A 15044-nucleotide genomic window follows, 5' to 3' on the forward strand; every position below is an offset into this window, starting at 1 on the left:
GAAGTGGAAGTGACTTCTGGGTTGCCCGTAGAGCCATTTTTTGCGCTCCGAAGGCTTTAGGGAAGTCTCCTGAAGGCTCAGGATCGACTCCAGGGGAGGGGGTGGGGAGGCTGTTTTCTCCCTCCCCAGGCTCCTAGAAAGCCTCTGGAGCCTGGGGAGGGCGAAAAACGGCTCCATCACATGCCAAAAGCGGGGGGGGGGAGGGCGAGGGTCACATGCACAGCATTATGGGTGAGGGCACACCCACGTACGACCCCCCCTGCACTCCCCCCACTTTTGGCACACGATGGGAAAAAGGTTAGCCATCATTGCTCCAGTCTCTGGCTTCCCTTTCCTGCTGCCTTTCTGTTATTTATTCCCTAAAGACGTGAACACAGTGGCATTCAAAGCTTTTAAAAAATTACTTGGCAAATAGATAGCCCTTGTTTGGCAATGGCAGTTGGGACCAGTACATCTGTCGTTAACCAAAGAGGTCACCAAGTTGGAAATCATATGACTCCCACTCCTCATTCCTCTGCCCTTTGGAATGCTCACTCCAATACTGGATAATTAGAAAGAAGGGAAATAATGTTTTGTATTTACATTCATTGCAGAGTAAGGGATTTCAAGAGAGTAAGCAAATCCGCAATGGGGAATAAACATCAGAAGTAGTGCTGGCGATCCTAAGTACAATCAGGGCTGGCAGCAGGGGTGGGATCCTACTGGTTTAACAACTAGTCTGCTGAGCGTGTGCATGCGCAGTATGGAAAAAAATGCTTCTGTGCATGCTTAGAAGCGAAAAACAAAATGGTGCCGCCATAGGCGCCGCCAAAAGAACCGGTTCGGGGGCGTGGCAAGCCAAGTTACTACCTAATCGCCCAAACCAGTCCAAACTGGTAGGAACTCACCTCTGGAATATAGGTGACTTTAGCACAGGGGTGGGTGAACGTGCCCATCTGAAATCAGAGTGAACTGGTTCGCTCCCAGCTGATAGTCAGAGCTACTGGTTTGTCTGAACCGGTAGAATCCCACCTCTGGCTGGCAGTTGCAAGCACACTATACAAACAACTGAGTGTATTCCCCACTGTATGCCTCCTTACTCTCTAATAATGCCTTCCTCTCCAATCTCTATGATCTGTGGAGGAGGTCAGACCCAGGAGACGTTGCCTATAATTTTTTTCTCCCTCCCCCCACATAAAGCAAGAGAGGGATTACAAGAGAGTAAGCAGGCACACAAGGGGAGATATATACCAATTGCATGCTCAGAGCTGTCAGATTTCTTCCAATGTGTATTCCCCATTATGCACCTGCTTACTCTGTTTAAATCTCTTCTACTCCAATCTCTGCACTCTGCATGGGAGGGTCGGGGCAAAGAAAACAACAGTTCAGGCACAAAATAGCATGTACTGACTATAATAGCAATCATATGTCTAATGTTGCAAAGGTTGTAAATGCAGGCATTCATCGCAATATTATTTATTCAGCACCATTGTAACTTTGAACAGTTGCTGAATGAAACAGTTGGTAAGCAAGGATTACTTGCAAAAGGGCCCGAAATAGTATAATAGCCAGAAAAGGCATAACCAGGAACAACTGTCTTCACTTTTGCCTTTAGAACACAAGCCAGACAACTGTAAGTGGTGACTATTTTAAAAAGTGAAAAGAAAAAAAACTCCTTTAAAAAGGTTGCTTTATCAAACAACCCCTGCTAGCATCAATCAACTTTATTGAAGATTCTTGTTTATTTTCCCAGACTTTACTCAAGTTTTGTTAGGACTAGATGGGAACTATGAGGAGGTCACAAGATGCTGAAATCTGGGCAAACTGTTCACTCATAATCTTCCATGCAAAATTCGAAAGGAAAACCAATAGCAAAAATAAAAATAAGAATGAAGAAGCCTTGATCTATCAGGCTCACTTTGAAACCGAAGCGTAAGAAAATCCAGAGTTTTAAAATCCAGGAAGAAATTCAATTAAAGGGAGTTTTGGAAAATCCCAACCTACCTCATGCACAGAACACAAGCAAACAAACCTCAATCAACTTGACAATGTTGATATGGTCCAACTTCTTCAAAATTGCTATCTCTTGATATATCCGATCTAGAGGGGCCATTGGCTTCATCTGTCCACTTGCATTGGGTTTGGATCCCCGAGGTGGAGGCCGGCCTTTGGTAATGAAATTAAAAGACATGTAGTGAGAACTAGTTTTCATGTTGCTTTGAGGTTGATTCCCACCCCCCTCTAGTTTTCAGGGATATCTATGAGAACTGAGAAATATACCCAATAAATCCAGTTAAATTATTTTACTGCTCTGATGTTCTAGATCTGTGATGGCAAACCTATGGCACGCCTACCACAGGTGGCATGTAAAGCCCTTTCTGCAGGCACGCAAGCCATCACCCCAGGTCAGCTCCACTGTGCATGAACGCATGCCTCCTGCCGGCCAGCTGGTTTTTAGATTTCTGCCACACATGCGCAGGGGTGGGGCGCATGCAGAAAGTGCATGCACATGTGTCTGGGACATGCACGCATACATGGGTGGAGGGAGCATGGAAGGGTGCGGTGCACCTCCCCACAGCCTGTTTTTGCTCCCAGGAGGCTGCAGGGACACCTACTAGGCCCAAAATGGGGCGTGGTGGTGGTGGTGTTGCACATGCATGCGTGGGGGGGGATTTGGAGCGCAGGGGGGTCACCTGCACATGCGTTGAAGAGTGGGTGGAGCACGGGAATCACGTGTGCATGTGCAGAAAAGGGCCAGGCAGGGGGGGTTCCATGCGCATTGCATTATGGGTGTGGACACGCACATGCGCTGTCATGTGTGCGCACACGTGCTTTCAGCACACGCCAACGAAAAGCTTAGCCATCACTGATCTAGATTTTTGCATCAGAGATTACGGAACTTGCAACAACAAACTAAGATACAATGCAGAGCTACTTAATCATTCATACAAATGTTCTTTCGCTGAGAAAAGAAGCCAAATCTGTTCACATCACTCTGACAGCAATAAATCCAGGAAACAAAGCCAAAAATAGCAGTTGCACTTCATTCAACCCTTTCCACTTAAAAAAAAAAGTAAATCCAGTGGACTAGTTTCTAGTCCCTTGAGTAAGCCCCTTGAAATCAAGAAACAACAGGCTTGAGTTTCTGAAGGCTTTTAAATTTCAAAAGGCTACATCAAGTACAATTTAATTATGAACGTACTGGCTATGTTTGCATAACACACTTAAGACTTCGTGGCTGCACATCTACAAGACACTAAGCCTGGTTAGTCTTAATTTTCACTTATTTTATTTCCTTAGCATGTTGTGCAAGTCCAACTCATTTGTAAAATTTATGATTCAAATAATTGTGCATACCCAAAAAGCAAGACAATGCAAAACCAGACTTAAAATAACTTTTGACTTAGAAAAACTTTATTTTCACTTTGAATGTACACTAATCAGCATACATTATATGAAAGTTAAAATGAATATTTGTTGCATACATACATACCTCTAATATACACTACATAAACTTGACTAAACAAACAAACAAACAAACAAATACAAAATTATGCATATACCCACATATAGTATATGGTGTTACACATGTGATGTGAAATAAGAATAAAAGTGATATTGTGACTCTCCAAATGCTGCTGAATTCCCAATTTACATCAACATGGAAACCTGGCTCAAAAATAGTAACTGTGGGAGGGATTTTGGAGTCCTAGTGGACGATCACTTAAACATGAGCCAGTAATATGTGGCAGCAGCCAAAAAAAAGCTAATACTGTATAATCCTTGGTTGTATAAACAGAGGCATAGAATCAAAATCATATGAAGTATTAGCACCACTTTATAAAGCCTTAGTAAGTATGCTGCATTCAGTTTTGATCACATTACAACAAAGATGTTGAGACTTTGGAAAAAGTGCAAAGAGCAAGTAAGATAATTGAAGGCCTGGAGATAAAAAAAAAAAGAATGATAGCAGAGATTGGGTATGGTCAACCTAGAGAAAAGAAGGACTAGGGGGTGACATGATAGCAGTATTCCAGTATTTGAGGGGCTGCCAAAGAAGAGGGTGTCAACCTATTTTCTGAAGTTTTTATGACCGGTTCTTTAGGCATGGCTTCGTGGATGTGGCAGGGAAGGATACTGCAAAATCCCCACCTACCCCCACTCTCAAAATTTCCGCTACCGCTTCTCCAGAACCTGTGAGAACTAGCTGAATAGCACCTCTGGTACAGGGTCTTCGGCTTGAGCAGGGGGTTGGACTAGAAGACCTTCAAGCTCCCTTCCAGGTTTATTCTGATTGATTGATTTCTGAAAACTGATGGGACCTTGTAGCCAACAACCTTTGGAGGGTCATATATTGTCCATCCCTATTTTAGGTGTTCTTCTGAAAACACAACTTTCTACACAAACATCTTCTCCACATGCTGTCAGGAATTGACAGGGTTTTTTGGTATTTTCAGTGACAGCTAACTAAAACACATTTAAAAAAGTAATACACAATGCCACTGTCAGACAGTTGGATTGACTAAACTTTCCTGGCTTGTAAAAAATGAAATGCTGCACAGTAGATATCCATGCAAATCAACTCTGGCCATGTGACTCATCGTAGTCATGGAAAAAAAGATGAGTGCAGTGATGCATTTACAGTCCACTAGAAAACAGCCATCTCTCCTCAGCATTTCAATAAATTAGATTTCCAGGAAGAAAATATAAAGTCCTCCAACATTATCAGACCATCCTTTCAAACCAGCCTAACAATTTAGATACCAAGCGAGCTTTGGTTAATTTAAAACCAGATGTCATCTCCTATGGCATACAAAAGAAGAATGAAAATATGAGCTTGAAGATTACTACAGTACATTTGTCTTGGATTTAGATTTAGATTTAGATTTTATTGAACATTTATATGCCGCCCTTTTCCCTGAGGGGACTCAGGGCGGCTTACAACAATGGGGGGAAGGGAGTGTAAGACAAGACTTAAAAGAAAAAGAAACGTGAATAAAAGAAATTAACCATAAAAACACAACATTCACTCAACATTTGGACGGGGTGAGAGTAATCCTATCCCCAGGCCTGACGGGATAGCCAGATCTTGAGGGCTGTGCGGAAGGTCTGGACTGTGGTGAGGGTACGGATCTCCACGGGGAGGTTGTTCCATAGTGTCGGAGCTGCAACTGAGAAGGCTCTCCTCCGCGTAGTCGCCAGTCGGCACTGACTGGCAGATGGAATTCGGAGGAGGCCTACTCTGGATGTGATCTGTTTCACCAATGTGGTTTTTAAGAAGTCTACTTTTTTGTAATACATTTCTTATTCTTTTTGTTTCTATTCTGTTCATTTTGTTCATATTATCTAGCTGGAGTTCCGCTTTTCAGTGAAAGTACAGGGTACGGATTTAACAAGTAAATGTGAAATGGAAAACTGCAGTGCCTATTAACTACTGAGTGGTACCTTAAAATTAAACTTTATTAATCCAATCCCAAATTGCCCAGGCAGGCAATTTTTTCAGCCTTAAGTGCCACATAGCTTGCCAGGTTAAGCTGGAAAATATCAGGAGTGCATAACGCTTAATGAGTGGTGTGCGGTTGATTGCATGCCAGAAAAGGGAAAAAAGAAATGATTAGTATGTTTCCAAAGAAATGTAGGTGATAACATTCACTCATATACTGAATGAGTTAGGATTCTCTTTTATCCCCCCCAAATAACAGTTTGGTAGCAGTTTTTGGACAAGGGGGGCAGACCCAAAGATTTGAGGGACACACCCAGCTCTGAGGACTCAGGTTTACAAACCTAACATAATGAATGCAGATGAGGATATGCAATTTTTGATTTTTTACATATGAGCACATATACATAAAGATATAATTCCCTTTGTCTCTCTTATTCACTCCCACACTCTCATTTACTAAGTGTGGGTTGAATAAAGGCAAATCACCTGAAAAGTTTATACCTCATAAATTCTTGGCATGGAGCAGGACAAAGTTTCATTTCAAGAAGAAATGAATGGAAAGAATTTATGAGGTATGGACTTTTTGGGTGGATATTCATCCATCCATCCATCCATCCATCCATCCATCCATCCATCCATCCATCCATCCATCCATCCATCCATCCTATTTCCTTATTGGGAGATAGTTTGTTGTAGTGGTTAAGGCACCAGGCTACAAACCAGGAGACTGCCCGTTTTGTTCTATCTCTGTCTTAGCCACAAAGCCAACTGGGTGACTTTGGGCCAGTCAACCTCTCTCAGCTTTAGGAAGAAAGCAAGGGTAAAACCACTTCCGAAATCTTTAGTCTAGCCCAGTGGTAGTCAACTTGGTCCCTACCGCCCACTAGTGGGCGTTCCAGCTTTCATGGTGGGCGGTAGGGGTTTGCTGTAACTCTGCTTTATAAATTTTATAAAGTAAAGTTACTTCCCTACTTTATAAAGCACCATTACTGTGGAACCAGTGGGCGGTTAGAAAATTTTACTACTAACAGAGATACAAAAGTGGGCGGTAGGTATAAAAAACTACCCCTGGTCTAGCCAGTTGCCAAAGATTGTACTAACTCAAAGGCAATATACATATATACATACTGTGTCTATGTCTATGTATACAACTAAATTTAGTGAACGACTGCCACTCAGAATATACAGCACTGGGATAAAACAAAATCTGATTTAAATGGAAGAGTTTGCTGTGTCTTTATGCGTTAACAAGGCTCAGATACCTACGTGGAAATCCATACTGTTTTAACAACTTCTTCTTTGAGAGGACCTTCATGGCCTGCAGGCAAGAGAAAGATAATAACATTATAAAAACTAGAGGAAATCCTGTAGGAGGAGAAATTTGTTTGATGTTCCTGACAAGAACAACAATGGTTGGTGGTAGAAGTTGGTCATTCAAGGTTCATAGGAGTCCCTGGCAGGATATCTAAAATAAAAGCATGCTGTCATTTCAATTGGGAGTCATTTTTGTTAAAATAATTGGAACTGAGGTACTTAAGGAAGCAGGTAGCAAGAAGCCATTGATGCTTGTATTCTGGGCTGAAAGTCCCTCCTTGGGACTTTTCTTTTTCAAGCAAGAAAAAATGGTCATGCACCCCTATCAAGTAAGAATCACCATTATGCATGGAAGAAGTATTACTCCCTCTTCATCCCCCATCCTTAAGCTTTTACACTAATGATAGTTCAGAATAGCGTTCTTCAACCTTGGCAAATATAAGATGTGTGAATTTCCCATCTTCCCCAGCATGCTGGTTGGGAAATTCTGGGATTTGAAGTCTATACATCCTAAAGTTGCCATAGATGAGAAACAGTGTTTTAGAAGAATGTAACTACTTCTCGGCTCCTTGGTACAAGTCCAAAAAGATTTTGCTTATATATCAGTAATTGTAAAAGTATGCAATAAGGGGTGTGGAAAAACCAGGGGGAGTCAGAAATCTAACTATTTCTAGTTATCAAAATCATAATGGTTCCAAAAGGGGTGAGAAGCTCTTGCAAATGATATGTATGTGATAATTATAGGATTACTGCAAAGTGGCAATAAAGAGAACATGGAATTTGTGTCAATGTGAAAAGTGCCTTGACAATTGGAAAAGCATGAAAGAATTCACCAGTCATTAACTAATTAGGTAATACTGTATGCAACCATAAAATTCGATTATATATTTTTCCTTTCCTTTCCTTTCTGTTCCTTTCAGTTCCATTCCTTTCCTTTCTCTTTCCTCTAGCATATGTAAATATGTATGTGTGTGTGTGTGTGTGTGTGTGTGTGTGTGTGTGTGTGTGTCTATTCAATATAAAAATATACCAAAGGAGAGCCAGTTTGGTGTATTGTCTGGTGTTTAAGACACCAAGTTAGAAACCAAGAACCTGAGTTCTAGTCCCATCTTTGACAGAAAGCAAACTTTGAGCCTGTCACTCTCTATGAATCCTGGGAAGGAGCAATGGCAAACTGCTTGTGAGGAAAGAACTTTTTCAGACAGTTTTCAGGAGTGGAAATAAACAGGCACAAATAAACCAACCAAAACAAAGATGGAAAATAAGTAAGAAAGAAAAATAAGAAAGGACATAATTTTGTCCTTCTTTCTATTGAGTATTTTATTGAGTTATTCTTTTACTTTTCAAATATTGTTCAATGACTCAACAAATCTGGAAAGCCATGTTGTGTGGAAGATTATTGTTATTCCAGCTCAAAATGGAAATGGGGAACGTTTTCAGCTATTAAAACTATAAGGTAGGCAACTTTCCCAAGCTGTTACCTCTAACTATGTAGGAATTCAAAGGTATCGATAAACCATAAAATGTCCCGTTATTGTCCCATCTCAGTCTCATGCATACAGTAATGGATCAGGAGAGGCACTTGCAACTTACATAATATTGATCATCATTTTCATTGTAGGCCAGCTTCACAACTCCGTAAGAACCCTAGAAATAAACACACAATCAAAGTCACTGGGTTGGTTTCATTGACCTGCTCCAGGGAAAGATTCAGTCTACAACTCTGTTTCAAGATGGAGATTGTCCTTGTAAAACCCATTCCCCACTGCTTCTCCCTTCCTTCTGGCATTTGCTCACTCCCCCACTCCTTGCTTTGCGGACAGATTATGGAACAGGGTGGGCAAACAGATTTTGAATTTTTTGCAGCCTCCCTCCCCTCCCCTCAAGTCTTCTCTGGTGGTGATCTGAAATATGGGGGGAACATTTTTTCCTACTATAAAACTTCCAAAATTACACTTTATGCATTTTAAAAAAAAGAAAGATAAGAAAAACCACGATCATTTCTTATTCAACACTCAAAAAAAGTCATTTTCCTGCAATGCATTTTGCCTCTATGCACCCCCAATTATCTCTTGAACTTCGCCCCTCCCAACAAATTTCCTGCAGCTTTCTAGTTATATAAAGGTAAAGGTTCCCCTCGCACATATGTGCCAGTCGTTCCCAACTCTAAGGGGCTCATCTCTGTTTCAAAGCCGAAGAGCCAGCGCTGTCCGAAGACGTCTCCATGGTCATGTGGCCGGTATGACTAAATGTTGAAGGCACAAACAGAATGCTGTTACCTTCCCACCAAAGGTGGTCCCTATTTTTCTACTTGCATTTTTACATGCTTTCAAACTGCTAGGTTGGCAGAAGCTGGGACAAGTAACAGGAGTTCACTCCGTTATGCAGTGCTAGGGATTCGAACCGCCGAACTGCTGACCTTTCTGATCGACAAGCTCAGCGTCTTAGCCACTGAGCCACCGTGTCCCTCTCCTAGTTATATAGTTTTTAAAATTAATTTATAATATGACATACAAAGAGAATATAAAAGTAAATATTAGGGAAATTATGGGAGGGGAAAGGGAAGTGGATAGTGGGGGAAAGCAAGGGAAAAAGAAAAAAAGGCATTGACATCTACCCTCAACTTTCTACTTTTTCATAATAATATAAACTAACCATTTCTATAACAACAAATCTATTTAATCGGTAAAACACAAAATCAAAAAGTCATTTTCCCGCAATGCATTTTGCATCTATGCACCCCCAATTTTCCCTCAAACTTCCCCCTCACCCCCAAAATTCCCTGCAGCTTCTAATCACTGTAAAAATAATCTGGTCCACTGGTCCACTTCAGATGGACATTGCTTTCTGCTTAGGTAAGGAACTGAACTGAAATAAAGCAGTGTGTTTGGATGCTGTCATCCAGCAGAACAAGGCTGGGGATCTGTTTTTTATCTCTGCCAACTTTTTAGGCTGCCAAAAAACTGCTTAGTGCTTAGATGTTGTTGGCAGCTTTGCTCTAAAAATGTAGTGCTATTAAAGAAGATAATTTCTCTCTCTGATGGTTGTACCCTTCCATTCCTGACGCCTGCTGTTTATTATTCTCATTGAATGGAAGGGTAATAATGTAAGATGATCAGACCTATTATTCTTTTCCAGTCAGGGGGAGACTGTGTTTTGTCTTTCTTTCCCCCATCTTTTTAAAGCTATATGTCACTCACAGTATGTATTTGGTATCAGGGGAAAAAAGAAGTAAAAATGCAGGCTGTAAAAAGGGATTGAGCAGCCCAGGGGTGGGTTTCTCGCCCCGTTCCAACCGGTTCAGTTGGAACGGGGCCGGCGGCATCCTCGTGCACGCGCGCGGTGCACGCATGCGTACTAGCATCTGCGCGACGCTCCAGCTGCTCCTGGAGGATCGCGCAGGTGCTGTATGCGTCCTGCGCATGCGTAGAAACGCAGAACTTGTCAAAACCGGGTAAGGACTGCGGGTGGGCGGGCGCGCCCTTCGCCGTTCCCAGAAGTTACTTACTTCCGGGTTCGCCGACCAACCGGTTCGCAGGGACCGCCGCGAACCGGTTGAAACCCACCCCTGGAGCAGCCCAATCAGCTCCAGATTAAATTATCCTAAACTGGTCCAGCATTTTACATTTTTGCAGCAACCCAATTCTACACCTACTGAACATTTAGCATGGGGGCTTTACACAAGAAAAAGTATGGTATGTTCTCTAGATAGATGAGGGACAATATTAAAAATGTATTGGACATTTTGGAATACTGTACTTAGAACAACATAATGAAAAATAAGCAGCGTTGGTTTTTCTGAATGCAGAAAAAGCCTTTGACAATTTGAACTGGACAAGCCAGCTTCCAATTCATTTTCCTCAAAATATACAGTGTGTAAGTTTTGGCCAAAGGCAGTCATAGACATGGGCTCAAGTGCGTGCCAAAGTAGGCACATTCATATCAGTGGTGGGTTTCAAACATTTTTAGAACCTCTTCTGTGGGTGTGGCCTGCTTTGTGGGAGTGGCTTGCCAGCCATGTGACTGGGTGGGAGTGGCTTGCCGGCCATGTGACTGAGTGGAGTGGCTTGGCAGTCATGTGACTGGGTGGGCACGGCCAACTTGTAAAATGTGGTGAAACTCACTTAACAACGCTCTTGCTTAGCAACAAAAATGTTGGTTCAGAAACTCTGGCATTTGAAGCACACAAGTCTTAAAGCTGTCAAGTTACGAGACCCTTGCACCCCTAACCCTTTAGAAAAAAAACCTCAGGGGTATTCAATCTTGACAGCTTTAAGACTTGTGGACTTCAACTCCCAGAATTCCTCCTCTCGCTCGTCATTTTGATGATGTGAGGACGGGCGGGAGGAGGGAGCTGGAACCGGTTCTAAATGGCACAGTAGATTTGTGGAACCTCTTCAATAGAAGAGGTTAGAACTGGCAGGAACCCACCCCTGATTCATATCCATCTTTTGCAGTTGCCAGGAGTCAGCAGGACCAACTTAAAAAAAAAAAGAAAGTGTAGGGGATGTTAAGGGACAAAATGGAAGTCCTTGAAGAAGTCCCCAAATATCTTTGTTTCACAGAACCCTACAGTTTCCAAACTACAATAGTGCTCGATTTACAACCACAATTGAGCCCCAAATTTAAGTTGCTAAGTGAGAAATTCGTTAAGTGAGTTTTCTTGCCACATTTGTTAAGTGAATCACTGCAGTTGTAACATGGTTGTTAAGTGAATCTGGTTTTCCCTTTCATTTTGCTTCTCACAAGGTCCAAAAGTAGATCACAGGAATCTGAGACACTGCAACCATCATAAATGTGAGTCAGTTGTCAAGCATCCGAATGTAAATCATGTGACCGTGGGAACGCCACAATGGTCTTAAGTGTGAAAAATGGTCATGTCACTTTTTTCAGTGCTGTTGTAACTTTAAATGGTCACTAAGTGAACTGCTGTACGTTAAGGACTACCTGTATGTACCACAGCCCCATGGAGTGCCACAATGAACTCACAAAGCTGCTGCAGGATATTTTATTACAGGTATTCCTTATAATCAAATCGACCCATTACTGGTCATATGTCATAATGCTCATAAAACAGGACAGTCACATGACTGAGCTGATTTTGCAACCTTTTTTGAGGTGGTCATGAAGGGAACACCACAGTCATTAAGTGAATGCTACGGTTGTTAAGCAAACCAATGGTTTGCTGTGGGCACAGTTTTGCCAAAACCTCAGAAAAGCTGGTTTTTGACAAAACCCTTGTAAAATGTGGTCACATGACTGCGGGATATTGCAAACAGCCATAAATGTGGCTTTATTGCTGAGCATCTGAAGTTCAGTCACAGGATGATGGAGGAGGCCTGACTGTTGGAACTTTGAATCCAAGTTGTATGTCCCCTTTTTTTCTGGTCAGTCGAAACTTTGAGCATTCATTATGGAACGGAATCCACACTGTACACAATTGAACAGGTCCAGAGGTATTTCACGAGAAGAGTCCTCCACTCCTCTGCTCACAATAGAATCCCTCATGCCACCAGACCCGAAATTTTGGGCTTGGACAACCTGGAACTACGGCGCTTACGGTCTGACCTAAGCATAGTACACAAAATTGTCGGCTACAATGTCCTACCTATCAACGGCTATTTCAGCTTCAACTTCAATAATACATGGGCAAACAATAAATACAAAGTCAAGGTAAACCACTCCAAACTCAACTGCAGAAAATACGACTTCAGCAACAGAGTGGTCAATGCCTGGAATGCTCCACCTGACTCCTGTTGTTACATCCTCACACCCCCACAGCTTCAACCTCAAACTGTCTACCGTGGCCCTCACCACATTCCTAAGAGATCCGTAAAGGGGGCATGCATAAGTGCGCCAGCCCTTCCTACTCTTCTACTGTCCCCAACTATTTCTACTCATTTCCTTGTTCACATCCATGTTTATACTTGTTATCGTGCACATGGTCAACAAACTAAAATAAAAATAAATTACAGAACCAGTTGCAAGTTAAAGACTACCTGTACTTCATACAGTAAAAATGCAATGTTAGCTGATATTAAATATCCTGTGTGGTGCCACTGTGAATTCCCACAGTGCACTGGGGCATTGAGGTACAGAGTTTGGGAATGGGGAGGGGGCTAAAAGGTTTAAGGAAGGCACCTTTTCTACATCTTTAAAACTTCCCCCTCCCTCAGAAAAATCTATTTTTGATTTTGATTATTCCACCTTTGGGGTGCAGCTCTTAAAGCCTACAAAAATATAAGTGTACCTCACTGAGCTTATCATTCTCACACACCCCATCCCCATTTAGGCTACCTCCTGTAACTCTGCTTCTATTACCAACCTCCAGGTAGGGAAACTTCATCTTATTCACTCTAAAATGCCTTCCAGCTCTGGGACACTTTTGAACCGAGAAAACAGTTAACCTACACTGCATCTGAATGGAAACAACCAGGCCTGCTGGTTGAAAAAGGTTGGCCTTTTGAAGTTCCAACAATTGGCTGCATTAAAGGTGATTAAAAGTCTTTATATCATGTTTCAACACTCCAGGCGGACAGCCAGGGAAAATCCTCCTAGATGAAAAGGAAAGTGGAACAGTAATAATTACAATTCCAGGTATAATTATAATGATAATGCCAACCAATAATTATCATTCCCTTAGCCGAGCTTTCCTCATGAAAAACAGGGGTGCTTAATACTACTATTTTCTTTCCAAAATTATTATTTGCATTTTTGAGGTGGAAGTGTTTATAAAAATGCTTGTCCCCCTGATGGAGAATTAGCCCTGAAGCTAAGCAAGGTTTCCTGGCCTTGAGTGGAAGATTTCCAGGGATTACCACGGCGATAAATTAAAAATTATTATTATTTTTAAATTGAAAGGGCAATGGCAAGCCAGTGATACTTTGCAACTAAACTTTTTGGATGAGTCTGTAAATTCACACACAGACACACACACACACACACACACACACACACACACACACACACCAAACTCAACCTGGAAACTTTACTTTATATAATACAAACCTAAAGTTGCAGGCAAATAGTTCTCAAATTGATTAATAATACAATCAACAATGTGGTTTTTGTATTATTGGCACTAATATGATACTTCTACAGAAATGCTATGATTATCTGCATGTTTTTGTGTGTCAAGTCCTAAAGACATTTGGCTCTACAATTATATAAGTCCACTAATAGTGCTGAATGGACATTTGTCATCATTTTGCTTGGTATGTCATGCCTTTGTGTTTCTGTTTAAATCCATCTGCTAAAGTTAATATTAAAACTTCAAATCTCCTTAATTCCTGGGGTGTTTATGGTCTCTGGATCTTCACATAACCAATTGTCTGGCACCTGGCCATTGCCTGACATTTAGCAATACAAGTATAAAAATATCTTGGTTCCAGTTAGAACACCATAGTGAAAAACCAAATAAAATATAAATAGCTGTCAAGGTCATTGTTTTGAATATTAACACTATCTAGCTAAATACAGTGATAAAGTATTGAACAGTATAATACTTGGAGAGCATTGGATTCAAACATCTAAAGAAATATAATAGATAAATCATAACCAGATTAGAAAGTAAATCATTAAAGTTTTAGAATAACAAAATAATTTTATTGTTATTTTGAATGTGTACTAATCAGCATATATTAAAATGAAATTTTTGTTGCATACAGTTCTCCAATATAAACTACATAAACATGACTAAATAAATACAAAAGTATGCATATACCACATATATTATATGACACAGAGAAACAACACAATCTAGTTTGGATGTATACATGTACATGGCAAGAAAAATAAATCTTGCGAGTTTACCAAACGGATGGATGGCATAGGGAACAAAGCAGTTACAGAATCTGGTAGTCCTGTTAGAAATACTTTGAAACCTTCTCCCAGAGAGGAGCAACAGAAACAGACCGTAAAGTGGGCGTGTGGGGTCTCTAACAATGCTTTGAGCTCTAAGCACATAATGCTTATAAGAAGTATCCTGAATGGCAGGAAGTGAGCTTCCTATGATCTTCTCGGCTGTCCTCACCACTCTCTGTATGGACTTTCTATCTGAGGCACTGCTGCCACCAAACCAAACAGTGATGCAGTTTGTTCTCAATTGTGCCTCTGTAAAAAGTGGCCAGGACAGAAGGAGAAAGATGTGCTCTCCTCATCTGATGCAGGAAATGCAGAAGCTGGTTTGCACGCTTCACTAAGGATGACATGTGGGGAGACAAGTTCAGATTGTTAGTTATCTGTGTCCCCCAGATACTTAATACTTTTGACCACCTTTACACGTTTGAATGAGCTCTTCAGTTTATAA

The 15044-nt window shown here is 41.4% G+C and overlaps 1 protein-coding gene across 2 annotated transcripts in view; it reads right to left on the bottom strand.

The window, feature by feature from the left end:
• CAMKK1 (calcium/calmodulin dependent protein kinase kinase 1) overlaps positions 1-15044 on the bottom strand; it is a 95337-nt gene that overhangs the window by 56694 nt on the left and 23599 nt on the right. For both annotated transcript variants that reach the window (XM_087717256.1, XM_087717255.1), the window contains exons 3-5: positions 8330-8383; positions 6689-6740; positions 2012-2145 (exon numbers count right to left, since the gene is read on the bottom strand). In XM_087717256.1, the coding sequence (XP_087573382.1) occupies positions 2012-2145; positions 6689-6740; positions 8330-8383 (240 nt within the window). The remainder of the gene's footprint in view (positions 1-2011; positions 2146-6688; positions 6741-8329; positions 8384-15044) is intronic.

The sequence above is a fragment of the Thamnophis sirtalis genome, unplaced genomic scaffold (assembly GCF_051295495.1).
Source record: "Thamnophis sirtalis isolate CommonGarterSnake01/CBP01778 unplaced genomic scaffold, rThaSir2_p1.2 scaffold_6, whole genome shotgun sequence".
Lineage (NCBI taxonomy): Eukaryota > Metazoa > Chordata > Lepidosauria > Squamata > Natricidae > Thamnophis > Thamnophis sirtalis.